General features: G+C 36.9%; 1 protein-coding gene across 2 annotated transcripts; it reads left to right on the forward strand.

Annotated features, from left to right (window-relative positions):
* Positions 1-67: 67 nt before the first annotated feature.
* On the forward strand, positions 68-3,102 carry LOC143894765 (uncharacterized). Of its 2 annotated transcripts, none has more exons than XM_077401388.1 (5): positions 68-943; positions 1,476-1,550; positions 1,656-1,912; positions 2,032-2,191; positions 2,275-3,102. In XM_077401388.1, exons 3-5 carry the CDS (start codon positions 1,808-1,810, stop codon positions 2,400-2,402), a joined length of 393 nt encoding a protein of 130 aa, XP_077257514.1. In that variant the 5' UTR covers positions 68-943; positions 1,476-1,550; positions 1,656-1,807; the 3' UTR covers positions 2,403-3,102. The 2 variants fall into 2 exon arrangements, with proteins under 2 accessions (XP_077257514.1, XP_077257515.1); XM_077401389.1 differs by lacking the exon at positions 68-943 and adding an exon at positions 1,249-1,367.
* The last annotated feature ends 14,073 nt before the right edge of the window (positions 3,103-17,175 follow it).

Consider the following 17,175-nt stretch of genomic DNA (forward strand, 5'->3'; position numbering starts at 1 on the left):
CTTCTAAGAAGCAGCACCTGCAACAAAGCTAAGATCAAAAGTGCTTTTTGGAAGAAAATAGAAAATCTGTACAATATTATTTATATACAGATTAACTATTCTTTCTAAGACTAAATATAATTTTTCTTGGTTAACTGTCAATTTTAAGTTTTATTTTTTTCACTCTTTATGTAATTGAACACTGAACACTGAACACTTAATACTAAACACTGAATACTCCTGCTCACTTTCTCTATCTTTCACGTCTAACTTCGATTTCTCGCACACTTCACTTCTGTAAGATGTCTGTTACCGCCAATTTTAACCGCTATATAGGTAAGAGAGAAAGCGCTATAGAAGAAATAGAGAGAGGAAGTGCGACAGAAGATCAGTTCTGTGATTGGTTATCTACTTAGCTTGCGCATGTGCAGTTGAATTTCGTACACGCTGAAATCGGGAGAGTTGCGCTACTGTATATACTGTGCTACAGCGCAGGCACGGGGAACCGGCGTGATCCCGGCAGGTCATCGTTTCCGCCACTGTCGTGCCGGCGAGCAGGGGGGTCCAAACTCCCCTCTTGGAAAAGTGGGGGACACTTTCAACGCCGTCTATGGGTGCGGTCAAAGTCTCACTGCAAATGTTTTGAAGTGTTTCGAGTGCGGTCAATCGAGCACTTCAAAACATTCTAGCAAGAGGTATGACGTCATACATACGTCATAACATTTCGCTGCCAGCTCGCTTCTATCGCTGCTGCCGAAGAGGTAGTGTAGCTGAAGCGTTATGCTTCGAAGCATTGGTAGCGTCACGTTGACCGTATTCATATTTACAAGCGCGGGAAAGTTGTGCAACCTGTGTAAGTTTGTACTGAAGAACAACATGCCACAAATTACATTATACGATTCTCAAAGTCAAAGTATATACACTTTTGATGTTACTGAAGCAGATGCTGAAAGAGCTAATAACGGTAAGAAAAATATTTAATATAAAATAGTAGATATGTGTAGAGAGAGAACTTTCTAACCTATAAACCTATTATTTATTTAACTTATGTTTAATTTTATGCATATAAAAATGCCAAAATTCCTACTTAAGGTTAAAAAAAGTCAAGAAAGGAAATTATAAATTAATTGTATATAAAACTGATGTACATATATGCTTATACAGTCAAAGGTCTAGTTTACACCGCGACTGTTTAGTAGGCGTAGTTGAGAGAATTAATAGATATTTTATATATATAAAATTTGTTTTTTTTCCAGATTTGCTATTTGCAACTTATCTTTTAAAAAAATATGTAGATTCTCAAACTTCTGAGGCTTTAGAGAATCCAATCCAGATTTCTGAATCTTGCCCAAATCCTGTTGCTACAAATATAATTAGTGCAAATGTTGGTGAGTATTAATAGATATCAATTAATATTAAGTTAACATTAAATTATTATAAACTGATATAGAAATTTAGTTATTATAAGATTTACATGCATAAATTTTATGTTACAGCTTCTACTGTTTGTGATGTAGATAATGTCACAAATACAACACAAGCATCTGTACAAGATGATTCTCAAGAGAAAGGTATGACAGGTTTTTGCTATGTATATTTTGGAAATATATTTATGAAAAATGAAAACAAAAAATAATGAGTTTGAAAGTAAATACAAAATGTATTTTTATTTACAGACAGTTTCCGTTGGCTACACGGAGCAATACTTTTACTACTTACAAGTTACACAGATAACGAACATCATCTTAAAAGTGGTAAAACAACACACAAAAAATTTTGAGAACTGGTTTCTTCCGAATTAATTGCGAGTGGCTATAATGTAACTGGCATGCAGTGTAAAAGTAAATTGGCTGGATTAAAAAATACATATAAAAATATCAAAGACCACAATACTAAAAGTGGTAGTAGTAGGCAAGCATGGCGATATTTAGATGTAAGTAGAATAATTATATTTTGTGAGAAATGTCTTTTTGTATTTTTATTAAGAATATTTGTTGTATTTATCATAATTGTTTTTCATTATATAATTAATCAACATTTTTGTAATTCCAGATTATGGATGAAATGTTTACTAAAAAACCATGGGTGAAACCACTTCTTACATTAGACAGTGGAAGTTCAGCTATAGCATCTTCTGATGATGAAATAAAAGATATTGGGTGTGGAACTCGAAAATCCAGTTCACTTCCATCTGAAAACAAACCTCCTAAACGTAAGTGTTAGAAATGTAATGTTTATTTATATTGTATAATAATGTATTATTAAGATCAATGTTTATTATATTTATATATATAGGCAAGAAATATAACACGTTGGAGAAAATGATTGAACATAATGCTGCTACACGGCAAAAAATGCATGAAGAAGCAATGTCACGACAAGATAAACTACTGGATATTTTACAAAAATTTCTTCAGCAGTAATGATATCAATGATTACTTTATTACTTTTATTATATTCCATTTCTTTTAAGTTGCACTGGTACAATGGGATAGTTTTTTTACTGTATAAGTCAAATGCCTTAAAGTTTTTATTTTTCAAAAAAGCTGCAAAAGTGCAATTTGTTTACTTACAGTTTTTATTTTTAAGATATTAAGATGCTAATATCATTATAGGCATAATATATGTATAATATCATAATTTGTGTTCTTAAAGTTTATTATAATTTAATCAAAGAAATTGTGATATTAGATACATAATAATAGTACATATTGCAACTTGTTTAATTGTAATCTTCGCAATAAAAAGTTTTATATCAATAAATTATGGACAAATAAAATTAATTTTTTTAAATTTTTGTATTAATATTAGTCTTACACTAAAAATATAAATTTTTATATGCCTAAGATCCTGAAAAACAACATGCCACAAATTTCGTTATATGATTCTTAAAGTCAAAATATGTACACTCTTGATGTTACTGAAACGGATGCTGAAAAAGCTGGTAACGGTAAAAAAAATATTTGATATAAAAAGGTGTGTATAGAGAGAAAACTTTTTAACGTATAAACCTATTATTTATTAAACCTATGTTTAATTTTATGCATATAAAAATTCTAAAATTCCTACTTAAGGATCTTAATCCTGTATATACATTTATTTTTAACTAAATATAAATTTATAGATAAGAATAATAAAAAATTAAAAATTTATATTAAAAAAAAACGTTTTTTCTAAAGTCTAAAAATTTAGCTACAAATACAGATCTGAAAATATTTTAGTTAGATTAATAATTATGTCCAACGGTTGATTATTGATGACAATACTGGAAAAAGTTTTAACATTCAAGCAAGTTTGAATGTCCTACATAATTATTTTGATAGTCTAAACCATTTTTTTTCAGATCTGTATTTATAGTGTATAAATGCAATTTTTAAGGATAATACTTCATATAATATATTTCTTCTTGTGACAGTTTAAAAAAAACTGTTACTCTTGCTTGTACAATTTACTTCATATATAATACTGTATCATCTAAAAAGACACAATATATGAAAATATATATATGTCATAGTCAAAGCCCGAAACGCAGGTATTCCTAGGATTGACTAGTCAATCCTGGGGAACGACCAAGCGTCTTGGTCAAAGCCCGAAATAAGTTTTGCGTTTCGGCTTTTGACTAGTCAATCCTAGGAATAACTAATATGGCTGGTTAAAGTTAGAAACTAAAGAAAAATCACTTCGGCATTTGACTAGTCAATCCTAGGAATAACTAATACGGCTGGTCAAAGTTAGAAACTAAAGAAAAATTACTTTGGACTTTGACCAGTCAATCCTAGGTGTGGCTTAATTCGGACTGTGTGATTGTTAACAAATAAAATCAAGATTTTTTTACTAAATTAAGTTCTTATTATTAACATAATGTAGCTTTTTATTTAGTCGGGGATCATTATTTGTTAAAAAGTTATTATCAAAAAAAGTTTAAAAAATATAGCAGCTATTTTGAGTATTGAAAGAAATAACTAATATATATGTCGAAATAGTTCACGCATACATTTTTTTTGTTTAGTTTTGTTTAGTTTAGTGACGCGCTTTAAACACTTAAATACTTTTAAAGCGCGTCATCTAACCTATGTCAATTAGTGACGCGCTTTAAACAGTTAAATACTACATACATAAGTTAAATGACGCGCTTTAAAAATATTTAACTGTTTAAAACGCGTCACTAATCTACATATATTAGATGACGCGCTTTAAAAGTATTTAACTGTTTAAAGCACTTTAAATCAATATTTTGCCAAAACTACATTTTTAAACTTAAGGAGAAAAAACTATGTACAAGAGTAAAAAAGTAAATAAAAAACTACATTAAGTTAACAATAAGAACTTAATTTAGTAAAAAAAAATCTTGATTTTATTTGTTAACAGTTACACAGTCCGAATTAAGCCACACCTAGGATTCACTAGTCAAAGTCCGAAGTGATTTTTCTTTAGTTTCTAACTTTGGCTAGCCGTATTAGTTATTCCTAGGATTGACTAGTCAAAAGCCGAAACGCAAAACTTATTTCGGGCTTTGACCAAGACGCTTGGTCGTTCCCCAGGATTGACTAGTCAATCCTAGGAATGCCTGCATTTCGGGCTTTGACTATAACATATACACATGCATATTTATTATTAGAATTACAAATATGAATATACTCTCTCTCTCTCTCTCTCTCTCTCTCTCTCTCTCTCTCTCTCCCTCTGTGCTCAATATACTATATGTTTTATATGTTTAATATACTATATGAACTTATTTTTATATATTTTATATTTTGTTTATATGTGTCTATTCAAATTTGCACATATGTTATTTCTTTTTATTATTGCAGCATTTCTATTACATTCAATAACTTCTCTTGTACTTGTGCTTGTTCTCTGGCTAGAATAAGTCGATCTTCCAACTCCAATTCATCGTTCTGAAGTAAACAAATATTGTGCAGCACACAGCATGCCAATATATGGTAAGGAGCAAACTTTATGTCATTGACTGCCAAGACATGTAGTAGACTTCTCCAGCGTCCTTTTAAATAACCAAATGCTCTTTCTATTACCATTCTAGTAGAAGAATGGCAAAAATTATAATTTTTTTGTTGCTGTGTAAGATGGCCATTATTAGGATAAGGAACTAAAAGATGTTCATGTAAAGCATAAGCAGCATCTCCAATTAAATGTGTATCATTTGGAAATTTAGTTGGATTGTTGATATATTGCTGTAAAGCTAATAACCGAAAAACCCTGGAGTCATGAACTGAACCCACATTGTCAACATAGATATGTGTAAATCGCATTCTATGATCACAAACGGCCTAAAAAAATATATAAATCTTCATATACGTATTGTTAATTTACATAAATGTAATAATATCCTGCAACAAATATGATATGATAATTTCTGAACAAATAATACAATTAATACATATATGATACTTATTAATACATTCGTAATTCGATTGTACAAATTTTTGTGCATGATTTCTAAGTTGGAGTTGCATGTGTGTCACTTTCATACCGAAGTTTCGTGATATCAACGTTTTAGTTAATTTCATTACAGTTAAGAGAAACCTGCCCAGCAAACAAAAAAAGATTGAAAAGAATTAAAACGGGATTGCCAGGAATTCAATTAAGGACTTTTCGAATTCCATTGTGTCCAAAAAAGGGATTGAAATAGTTTCAATATCATGGAATTCTTTATTTTGGAAAGAATTTGTCTTTTTTGAATCTCACCCAATTCCGACACAAAAATATTATACCACTGAATGCCAGGTTAGGGATTGGAAAGTTTCGTCATGAATTCCATTGAATACCATTGATTCCGTTAACGAAATGAATGCCACTAAATGCCAGGTTAGGGATTGGAAAGTTTTGTGATGAATTCCATTGAATACCATTGATTCCGTCAACGAAATGAATACCATTGAATGCCAAACTAGGAATTAAAAATTTCCGTATTGTATTCCATTAAATTCCGTCTATTCTGACAATAAAATGAATACCATTGAATGCCAGGATAGGGATTGAAAAGTGTCCGTGTTGAACTCCATTGAATTCCGACTATTCCGACAATAAAATAAATACCATTGAATCCCAAATTTGGAAATCAATATGTATATATCGAATTTCATTGAATTCCGGCGATATTTACAATAGAACAAATTCCATTTTATTCCAAATTAAGATTGAAAAACGAGTACAATACGTTAAATTCCTAGTTCTATCCCATTGTTATTTGAGTCTATAATATATATTGAATATATCATTCCCTATCACTTACAAAATTGAAAGTCATTCTTATGAATTAATTGCAATTTTAAAAGTTCCGTATTAGTTTAATTCTTGGTAACTTTGGGATAAACAGACTAATGTAAAACATTAAATTTTTTAAATATTCAACAGTCGGTATTGTTACATTAAAATAAAACGTTTTATTTACAAAAATCATATTAGACAATTTTTATTGCAAATATATATACAATTAAGTTGACAATAAAATAAATTATATTATTTTTTGTGTTTCAGCGTACAGCGTGAGCTCGATGAGGAGAATTGTATTCTAATCTACCCTCTCCCAGATAGCACAGAGATTCGAAAAAAAATTCTTTTATATATATATGTATATATATATATATATATATATATATATATATTGTGACGTTACGGCCCGCCGCTTCGTGGCAGCGCCCCGCCGCCGTCACAACGCGCGGAAATTTGCGCCCAGGGACGAGCCAGAGAGGCGAAGACGAGATCTCCAGAGGCCAAAAAGTCGATATCGTTTCCGCGTTTTGACTATTCTCTTATTTTCATGTATAAATTGTAATGCGTGCGGCGCCGGGAGGACCAAGGACCGAGGAGGGGTGGCGAGAGCGGAAGCTACATGGATCACGGGCGGCGAGAGCAACGCGGCGGGCGTGCGGCAAAGGAGGCAGCGATGGACAAAGCCGCCGGTAACGGGGCCCCAGATACCGGGGCAAACCCGACATCAGCAATCTGCCTCCACGAAATATCGGCCCGCGGGGTGACTGATCACCGCCCCGAGGGCAACCGAAGGCACACCGGCCAGAACAAGGTCCAGTCCGCTGCCCAGGGACAAATTGAAGAAGTCGCTACGCCGCCGAGAGACCGTTGCGCGCCCCCGAAGGATCCACCTTACGACGATCCTGCTTAAGGATAACGCGCGAGCTTGCACGCTCGCTCTCGATTGGTTGGCACGCCCCTACGGAAGGGGGTGCCGCATCGACTCCGTTATCGAGCGAATCTAGCGAGACACTCTCTGGTCGTTCGTCGGCGAGTCCGAACGTTTTCTTAAACTACGCGATAGCCGCCCCGAGTCGGGAAAATCTGTTGCGCTGCGACGATCCTCCGTACGAGGTGACGGCGAGGAGCCCTACGAGGAGACATCACATCGGTGAGGTTGCCCGCAGTAATTAATCGCAAAATGTAACGCCACGACGCCGCCCCCCGGTGCACGCTCTCGTCCGGGATAACGTTGTAATATCGCGACGCGTGCGGTCCCTTGAGGCCGCGTATCGAATGGCGATCGACAGCGAGAGCGAAGGGCCTCGGGATGGTATCGTGGCCGCGGAATTGAAGTAAAGACGCGATTGCGAGCCTCTGGAGATCGCGATAGATTCGTGGCAAAATCTGTTACTGCGCGTCCGTTTCGCATAATGTCCGCGCTCGTGGTTGTGCCTCGCGTCTTCCGTGTTCCCGGCGTATCAAATTGCCAAACATTGCTCTTGTGGAATTTCGCATGCGTCGGCACATCATTCGCGTTAATCGGCCGTCTGTGAGTGGTTAATTGCCTCAGAGAATCGTGCGTGTTAGGGTAATTATGTTCGGATGCGTTGTTCGGTGATTGCGTGTTATTATTGCTCGCGGTAATTCCGCACATTTTCCTCGCGTTTCTTCCCGTATTTCGCGTTACGCCGATTGCCTCGGCGTCTCATTTTCGCGTTCGGAAATCACTGAGGACAGTATTGTTTTTGCCCGAATGACTGGCGCTACCTTTGGTCATTTCTCGCGTTAGATTAAGTCCGTATTTTCGCGTTTGTTATAGTATTTCGCGTCTCCTTGCGATCGCGCCGAAATTGATCTTGCGTTATTGTGTTGCGTTCGATCCTCATTACGTTGGGACGTGGCTTACGCCACGATTCATACTTGCGCTAGGCTTAAAATAATTGGCGACAGAATTCTCGCGCGACTCCCGGCGTTGCGTTCACGCGATCCGAGCGTGGGGTATCGCCCTTTTGCGATCTTTCCTGCGAGATCTTATTTTCTATTTCCGTGATTATTTCGCGTTTACGGTTGATGTTCCATGTTAATTGTAAGTTTTGTCATACTGTATCTCTCTGATCTCATCGCAGCGCCTTCTGCGCGTTTATTATACGATAACGCGTACTTCGTTTATTCTGGTGTCCGCGCTATTACTAATTCTTTCGTTTCATTTCTGACGCTCGCGCGACTGATGATATGATTTGTCTGACCGACCGAAGCCGACTCGGCTTTTATTGGTTCACGCGTGAATTTCTAACGAATAAATGTTATTTTGATTTGTTAATTGCTTGAGTTCGTGGCCTTATCTATGGCGTGTCACCCCGCCGAATATCGCGCCGCCCTTCATCACCCCCGCCCCAGCCCTTAGGTCGAGCTAGCCGATTCCTCGCACATCCGCACGTCTCGCTTTGCGTCTCGTGTTGGTTTTCTTTCGCGATTTCGCGGACGCGCGTTGACGCGTCTGGCGCCCAACGGTAAATTCGTTTCGCGAAGTGTCGGAGGTGCGAGGGAATCGTCGGAGAGGCCCGTCATCCCGCTCTCCTTACTCCTTTTGATCCAGCACACGTCCCGTAGCGGTCCGGGAGTAAAAAAATCGTGACAATATATATAATAGGCAGATCCATTACTTTTCAACCAAAAATTGCGGGGGTAGGTCACCGATTTTGATGCCGATTTTTTTCTCGAAAGTACACTAGAAAAGAAGATAATCTTGAAAATTTGAGCCCGATTTGATCAAATCCGGCCGCTGAAAAATTTTTTGAATTTTGAAAAAAGTCGATTTTTTAGTCATCTTCAAAAATTTATATCTCAGTTTCTATATAACTTAGAGACTCGTTTGAGGCCGCATTCTTTTCTGTAAACTTTCTACTTTTAAGGAAAAAATTGGTCATTGGTTTACACTCAAGTCCGGCTTCACGGCGAGCTGCTAACTAAACCACTGTTTTAGAGAAATTTTGCCTATCTTTGAAATGCTGTCATATCTACAGTTTTTGAAGTAGAGGGTTGATCAACAGCTGATATTTTTTGTTCAGGTATACTCTGAAGAAATCTATCCACTTTTTGCTTGATTGCTTTTATTTCGTTAAGTTATGGCCATCTAAAGCCGATCGATTTTCAAAAAAATCGCCATTTTCAGATAGCCAGAACTTTTTTCTTTCAACTCGAAATCCTTTGAAAGATAGATTTCTTCAGAGTATACCTGAACAAAAAATATCAGCTGCTGATCAACCCTCTACTTCAAAAACTGTAGATATGACTGCATTTCAAAAATAGGCAAAATTTCTCTAAAACAGTGGTTTAGTTAGCAGCTCGCCGTGAAGCCCGACTTGAATGTAAACCAATGACCAATTTTTTCCTTAAAAGTAGAGAGTTTACAGAAAAGAATGCGGCCTCAAACGAGTCTCTAAGTTATATAGAAGCTGAGATATAAATTTTTGAAAATGACTGAAAAATCGACTTTTTTCAAAATTCAAAAAATTCTCCAGCGGCCGGATTTGATCGAATCGGGCTCAAATTTTCAGGATTATCTCCTTTTCTAGTGTACTTTCGAGGAAAAAATTGTCATCGAAATCGGTGACCCACCCCCGCAATTTTTGGTTGAAAAGTACGGATCTTGCCCATATATATATATATATATATATATATATATATATATATCTATATCTATAAAGGAAGATGTCCTGACTGACTGACTGACTGACTGACTGACTGACTGACTGATTGACTGACTGACTGACTGACTCATCAACGCCCAGGCCAAACCCCTGAACCTAGAGACTTGAAATTTGGAGGGTGTATTCCTCTCATGACGTAAGCATCCACTAAGAAAGGATTTTTAGAAATTCCACCCCTAAGGGGGTGAAAAGAGGTAAAATGTGTTTTTTTCACGATTGTTTTGACTGACTGACTGACTGACTCATCAACGCCCAGCCCAAACCCCTGAACCGAATTTTTACCAAAAGTATATGAAATAGGGGTAGAATTTTCCGGGGAGTGCCACTATGTGTATAGTTTTTTGTTATCGATTTTCTGGAAACCGATTTTTTTAATTTTTCCTATTTTTCGAAAAATAATTGATCAAATCTCAACAAATTATAGATCAAACAGGGATAGAATTTTCCGAGGAGTACTATGAAATGTATAATTTTTCTACTATGAAATGTATAATTTTTCGTTACCGATCTTTTGGAAGCCGGTATCAAAATTTTTTCAATTATTTTCCGAGGAGTACTGTGAAATGTATAATTTTTCGTTACCGATTTTTGGAAGCCGGTATCGAAATTTTTTCAAATAATTTTTACCAAAAGTATGACTGTCCTGACTGACTGAAGAAATAAGGGGGTGAAAAGGGGTAAAATGTGTTTTCACGACTGTCCTGACTGACTGACTCATCAACGTCCAGAAAAAACTTTATTTTTTATGAAAATATTTTTTGATTTTAGAAAATGATCAATATGTCCAACATTAATTCCAGGAGAAAATATTTCAAAAAATTTAATATTTACACCAGAGTTCTGAGGAAAAAAAATTTAATATCAAAAGTTAAATAAATTAAATTTTATTTTATAAAAATATATCATTTCTTTAAAATCTTTTTAATTGAATATTTCGAATTTAATTAAGCAATGTATTCACTTATATAAATGGAAATAATTGATAACTCATTCTTCTGTTTTATATGTGGCATGCTTCAAATATATTTATCATCTTGCGAGGTTTGCCTCGAACACTACAAATTTAAAAAACTTAACGTAATCATTGCTGAAGAAAGTTCGAGAGAGAGAGAGAGAGAGAGAGAGAGAGAGAGAGAGAGAGAGAGAAAGAGAGGGAGAGAGTGTCTTTGTAAGGAGAAGAAGAAGACGAAAGGAAGGGAGAGAACAGAGTAAGTGGTAATATGTTTTGAAAGACAGGAAATTTATAAAAAAAACGTAATTAATGTTAGAGAGAAAAAGAGAGAGAGAGAGAGTGTGTGTGTGTGTGTTTGTGTGTATGTATGAACGTTTATTATAGCCTTTATATAGTTTTCTTTATTCTTTAAAGATATTGAGAGTCGAATTGGAAGGAAGGAAGAAGAAATAAATTATTCGAAAGTGAGATTGAAAGATAATTTTTTAAAGTAAAACTATTAGAGGAACTGTATTTTTTGAAGAAGAGAAAGACAAAGAGAAAAATTTTTTAAACAGGTAAAGTTATATACGTGGTAAATTTAAAAGATGAAAACTTAAATAATTTGGGACATTTTTATTAATGTTAACCATTAAAAAAGCATACATTTAATAAAGAGTAAAATATATTTATTTGAGATAGATTTGCATAATTAATAAAATTAATGAAAGAAAGAAAGAGAGAGAAAAATAAACAGAGAGAGAGAGAGAGAGAGAGAGAGAGTTATTACTTTTTTTTTAAATTACTTTTTTAAAAATCTATATCTATAAAGCAAAGATATTTAACGGCAGGAAAAGGGCCAATAAATCTAAACCGATAAAATAAATATAACATATATTTTAAAATTTACTTTAAAGAAATCATAAATTATTATCTGTATTATTTTAAGCAATGAAAATGGATATAGATATAGATAGATTAATTTGTGAATTTCTATTCCTTTAATTATTATGTTTCAACATACTATATTTAATTCAGTAACTTACTATCATAACAACATAATATTGAAAATCATGAAATTATTACGTTTTAATAAGAAGGTTATTTTGTTGATACCTAGCCATTGTTGGTTGGTGCACCTAGAGGGTATTTCGTTTGTGAATTTTTATTTATGTAAATATTATGATTCAACATACTATATTTAATTATTAGAATTGTTGTCATAGCTTAACATAATATTTACATTCCTGAAATTATTATGTTTTAATAATCGTTATCTGTTTAATTTAGACAGACAGAAAAAGAAAGAGAGAAAGACAGAGAGAGAGAGAGAGAGAGAGAGAGAGAGAGAGAGAGAGAGAGAGAGGGAGAAAGAGAAAGAGAAAGAGAGAGAAGGAGAAAACTGTAAAGTATCTTTTACGTTAATTTCGTGTTTGCAGTTAATCAGGTAATTAGTTAGTTTCTAATAAAGAAGGAAAGGCAATAGTATCGATTTAGATTTATTGACCCTTTTCCTGCCGTTAAATATCTTTTCTTTATAGATATAGATTTAAGGAAAAATAATTTAATTTTTGAGAGCGCTTTTGTCACTTTTAATTATTTAATTTTTGAGAGCGCTTTGTCACTTTTAATTAAATCGGGATGGCAATCGATTTTTTAAATGTTAATGGGGAGATGGTACCTTACACTATTGTCCCCATTATAGGGGATGGAGCTTGCCTTTTCCGGGCCCTCTCCTATCTCATGTATAACACACAGTTAATGGCGAGGGATGTGCGTGAGATAATCGTGAGTCATGTGGTGGATAATTGGGAGGAATTTTCAATTATGTCCCACGACAGCTTGGGGAACAATTACAATAGTTCTAGCGAGTATCTCGATGAAATGTCGAAACCCTTTACTTATGGTGGTTTATGCGAGTTGGTGGCGGCTGGGCAACTTTTCGGGTTTGTTTTTGAGGTTTACCGTAATGGTAAGCTCTATGAGAGTTTCGGTGAGGAAGGTAACCCTGTTAGGAGAATACGTTTCACACAAGATATTTCTAAGGGACATTTTGATGCGTACGAACAACGTAAACCTGATGAAGAGAACAACAAACCGTCCTTCTCTCAGCCTGACTCAAACTCACACCTCTCAAAGCATATACTTATTCCTATTCCTAATGAGGCTCATGTAAAACGACGAAAGAGATACACTAATGTCAAAAGGAGGAAGCAACTTATAAATGCGTCCAAAAAATATGCACAGAATAACCCTGAGGTGCACAGAACAGCAGTGACTAGGTACCAACAAAAAAATCCAGAAATGCACAGAACAGCGGTGACTAGGTATCAACAAAAAAATCCAGAAATGCACAGAACAGCAGTGACTAGGTATCAACAAAAAAATCCAGAAATGCACAGAACAGCAGTGACTAGGTACCAACAAAAAAATCCAGAAATGCACAGAACAGCAGTGACTAGGTACCAACAAAAAAATCCAGAAATGCACAGAACAGCAGTGACTAGGTATCAACAAAAAATCCAGAAATGCACAGAACAGCAGTGACTAGGTATCAACAAAAAAATCCAGAAATGCACAGAACAGCAGTGACTAGGTACCAACAAAAAAATCCAGAAATGCACAGAACAGCAGTGACTAGGTATCAACAAAAAAATCCAGAAATGCACAGAACAGCAGTGACTAGGTACCAACAAAAAAATCCAGAAATGCACAGAACAGCAGTGACTAGGTATCAACAAAAAAATCCAGAAATGCACAGAACAGCAGTGACTAGGTACCAACAAAAAAATCCAGAAATGCACAGAATAGCAGTGACTAGGTACCAACAAAAAAATCCAGAAATGCACAGAACAGCAGTGACTAGGTACCAAAAAAATAATCCTGAGGTGCACAGAGAGGCAGAGTCTCGATATGAACAAAGTAATCCTGGAAGAAGAGTAGAAAGGCGAATACTTCCGTGGACGGTTAAAGCTCATTCAGGTATGGCATATGATCCAGACGTGGCTTATGAGACAGAGAGCACTATAGCTTTGGGAACCATGAGTCACAAGTGCAAATATTGCAATGCTCTTAAATGGCAGGAAGAATCCCCTGGCATGTGTTGCAGCGCTGGAAAGGTGCAACTTGCACCCTTAGAACCTCTGCCCGAGCCTCTATATAGTTTGGTAATGGGCAGACATCCAGAGCACGTTCACTTTATGAACAATATTAGAAAGTACAATGGTTGCTTTAGTATGACATCATTCGGCGGTAAGCAGGTTCTACAAGATGGCTTTATACCGACCTTTAAAGTTCAGGGGCAGGTATATCACTTGGTAGGAAGTCTGCTGCCATTACCTGAACAGGAAGCTCAATTTCTTCAAATTTATTTTGTGGGAGAGGATGACAGGGAAGTGCGTTTAAGATGTAGCAATTTTTCAGATGTCAAACAGGGATTAGTCAAAGAACTACAGAGAATGCTACATGACGTCAACACCTATATAAAGGACCTGAAAACCACTTTGGATAAGGTATCTCCAAATTGCAAAAAGTTTGAAGTTGTTATCCATGCAGACAGAAAACCAGATGACGCTCATAGAGGTTGCTTTAACGCACCAATAGCAAATGAGGTAGCTCTGGTGATTGTGGGTCAGGAATTCAACAAGCGAGACATCGTGCTGCAGAGCCACGATAACAAACTGCGGCGCATCAGCGAGGTCCACCGGTCGTACGACGCCTTGCAGTACCCGCTCATGTTTTGCCGTGGCGAGGATGGATACACGATTGCCATTCCTCAGCGAGACCATCAGACCAAGTTGCAACATAAGAATTTAGTTTCCGCAGCGAGCTTTTACTCATATCGAATTATGATTAGAGAAGGGGAAGTTAACCACTTAGTGTACTTCCGTTCTCTTTTTAGTCAGTTTCTGGTTGACATGTACGCCAAAATAGAGACAGAAAGGTTGAACTATATTAGGAACAACCAGGCGCAGCTTAGGGCAGAAAGCTACATTCACCTGAGGGATGCCGTGGGAAGGCAGGATGCTGACGTTTCTCAGCTGGGTAAAATGGTGGTGCTTCCGTCATCTTTCACTGGAGGACCTCGCTACATGCATGAGCGGACACAAGACGCAATGACATACGTTCGCTACCACGGCCGTCCTGATTTGTTTATCACTTTTACCTGTAATCCAAAGTGGAAGGATATAACAGATGCATTATTGCCTGGGCAAAAAACTCACGATCGACACGACATTATAGCAAGGGTATTTCATCTTAAGGTGAAGAAAATGATGGCTCTATTGAATAAAGGTAGTCTGTTTGGAAAAGTGTGTTGCTATATGTACTCTGTGGAGTGGCAAAAGCGAGGTCTGCCTCACATACACATATTGCTGTGGCTAGAGCAGCGCATCTTCTCTGATATGATCGACAAAGTCATCTGTGCGGAAATACCTAATCCTTTAAAAGACTCTCTTCTACACAATATCGTTAAAGCCAACATGATTCATGGTCCATGCGGGGGCTTAAACCACAATTCGCCTTGCATGAAAGATGGTAGCTGCAGTAAGAGGTATCCGCGAATATTTCAAAATGACACTCAGACAGGAGGCGATGGATACCCACAGTATCGGAGGAGGTCTTCAGCTAATGGTGGATACACCGTAGAAATCAATGGAATAAAACTGGACAATCGTTGGGTGGTGCCGTACAACCCTGTATTGTTACGTATTTTTAATGCTCATATTAATGTGGAATTATGCAATTCTGTAAAGTCTATTAAATACATTTGCAAGTACGTGAACAAGGGAAGTGACCAGGCGGTTTTTGCCCTGGAGAGTGAGAAGGATGAGGTGAAGATGTACGAGAGTGGGCGGTACATCAGTAGCTCAGAGGCGGTTTGGAGAATCTTGGCGTTCCCAATACATGAGAGGTACCCCTCTGTCTTCCATCTCAATGTTCACCTTGAAAATGGTCAGCGTGTGTACTTCAACTCTACAAACTTAATTGAGAGGATGAATAACCCACCTCAGACAACACTATTGGCTTTTTTTGAACTTTGCAAAACTGACGAATTTGCAAAAACTCTCCTGTACTATGAGGTTCCTTCATACTATGTGTGGAAAAATAATAAGTTCGAGAGAAGAAAGAGGGGGAAAGATGTGGATGGTTGGTCAGGAATAAAGAAGGACCACGTACTGGGAAGAGTGTATACCATCCATCCAAACAACACTGAGTGTTATTATCTGCGTTTGTTGCTACATGAGATTCGAGGTCCAACGTCTTTTTTAGATCTGAGGACTGTGAATGGTGTCCTCTGTTCCACATTCCAGTCTACATGCAAGGCATTAGGTTTATTGGAAGATGACAAGCAATGGGACAATACCTTGGAGGAAGCTGCATTATGTGATTCACCTTTAAAGCTGAGGGAGCTTTTCACAGTGATGTTGGCATTTTGCCAACTTTGTGAACCTCTGAGTCTTTGGGAAAAGTACAAAGACAGCTTCTCAGAGGATATTATGCGACAAGTAGAGAGAGAGTTGAAAGGTAGTGCGCAGAACATGATAGATGAGGTGTACAACAGATGCCTGGTAATGATTGAGGACGCAGTGATGTCTTTGGGAGGACAGGAGTTGGAACAGTATGGCCTGCCTCAGCCAAAAAGGTTTGGAGAGGTATTGGGGAACAGAGACTATTTGAGGGAGACAAACTACGATGTAAATGCCTTGGAAGAAGTGGTATTGAATAACGAGGGTTTATTAACAGATGAGCAACTCGCTGTCTATCGGCAGGTTCTTAGTAGCGTAGAGTCAGGAGATGGTCAGGTATTTTTCTTAGATGCTCCAGGTGGTACTGGGAAAACCTTCCTCATCAACTTACTTCTGGCGAGGGTAAGGAGAGAACGTGGAATTGCCTTGGCTGTTGCATCGTCAGGTATCGCTGCTACTTTGTTGGAGGGAGGGAGGACCGCTCACGCTGCTTTTAAGCTTCCTCTGAATTTAATTCAAACAGAAATACCTCTGTGCAATATTTCAAAACAAAGTAACATGGCTAAAGTACTACGGGATTGTAAGCTCATTGTTTGGGATGAAAGTACCATGGCACATAAGGGGGGTTTTGAGGCATTGAGCACAACCCTCAAAGATATTAGGGGTAACGATGGAGTAATGGGGGGAGTGACCGTGCTGCTTGCTGGAGATTTCAGACAGACTTTGCCAGTAGTGCCAAGGGGAACTCGAGCAGACGAAGTTAAGGCGTGTGTAAAGAAATCACATTTGTGGTCCCTTATCAGGAAAATCTCTATCAGGAAAAACATGAGGGTACACTTGAAAGGTGATGTTTTTGCAGGGCAATTTTCAA

Source organism: Temnothorax americanus, unplaced genomic scaffold (assembly GCF_048541705.1).
Source record: "Temnothorax americanus isolate GAGA-0224 unplaced genomic scaffold, ASM4854170v1 Scaffold141, whole genome shotgun sequence".
Taxonomy (NCBI): Eukaryota; Metazoa; Arthropoda; class Insecta; order Hymenoptera; family Formicidae; genus Temnothorax; species Temnothorax americanus.

Bases quoted from the DNA above. Each gene is read 5' to 3' on its own strand.
- LOC143894765 (XM_077401388.1), top strand. From the start codon at position 1,808: ATGCAGTGTAAAAGTAAATTGGCTGGATTAAAAAATACATATAAAAAT. The intron at 1,913-2,031 runs GTAAGTAGAATA...TTGTAATTCCAG, and splicing joins AAGCATGGCGATATTTAGAT to ATTATGGATGAAATGTTTAC. The intron at 2,192-2,274 runs GTAAGTGTTAGA...TTATATATATAG, and splicing joins TGAAAACAAACCTCCTAAAC to GCAAGAAATATAACACGTTG.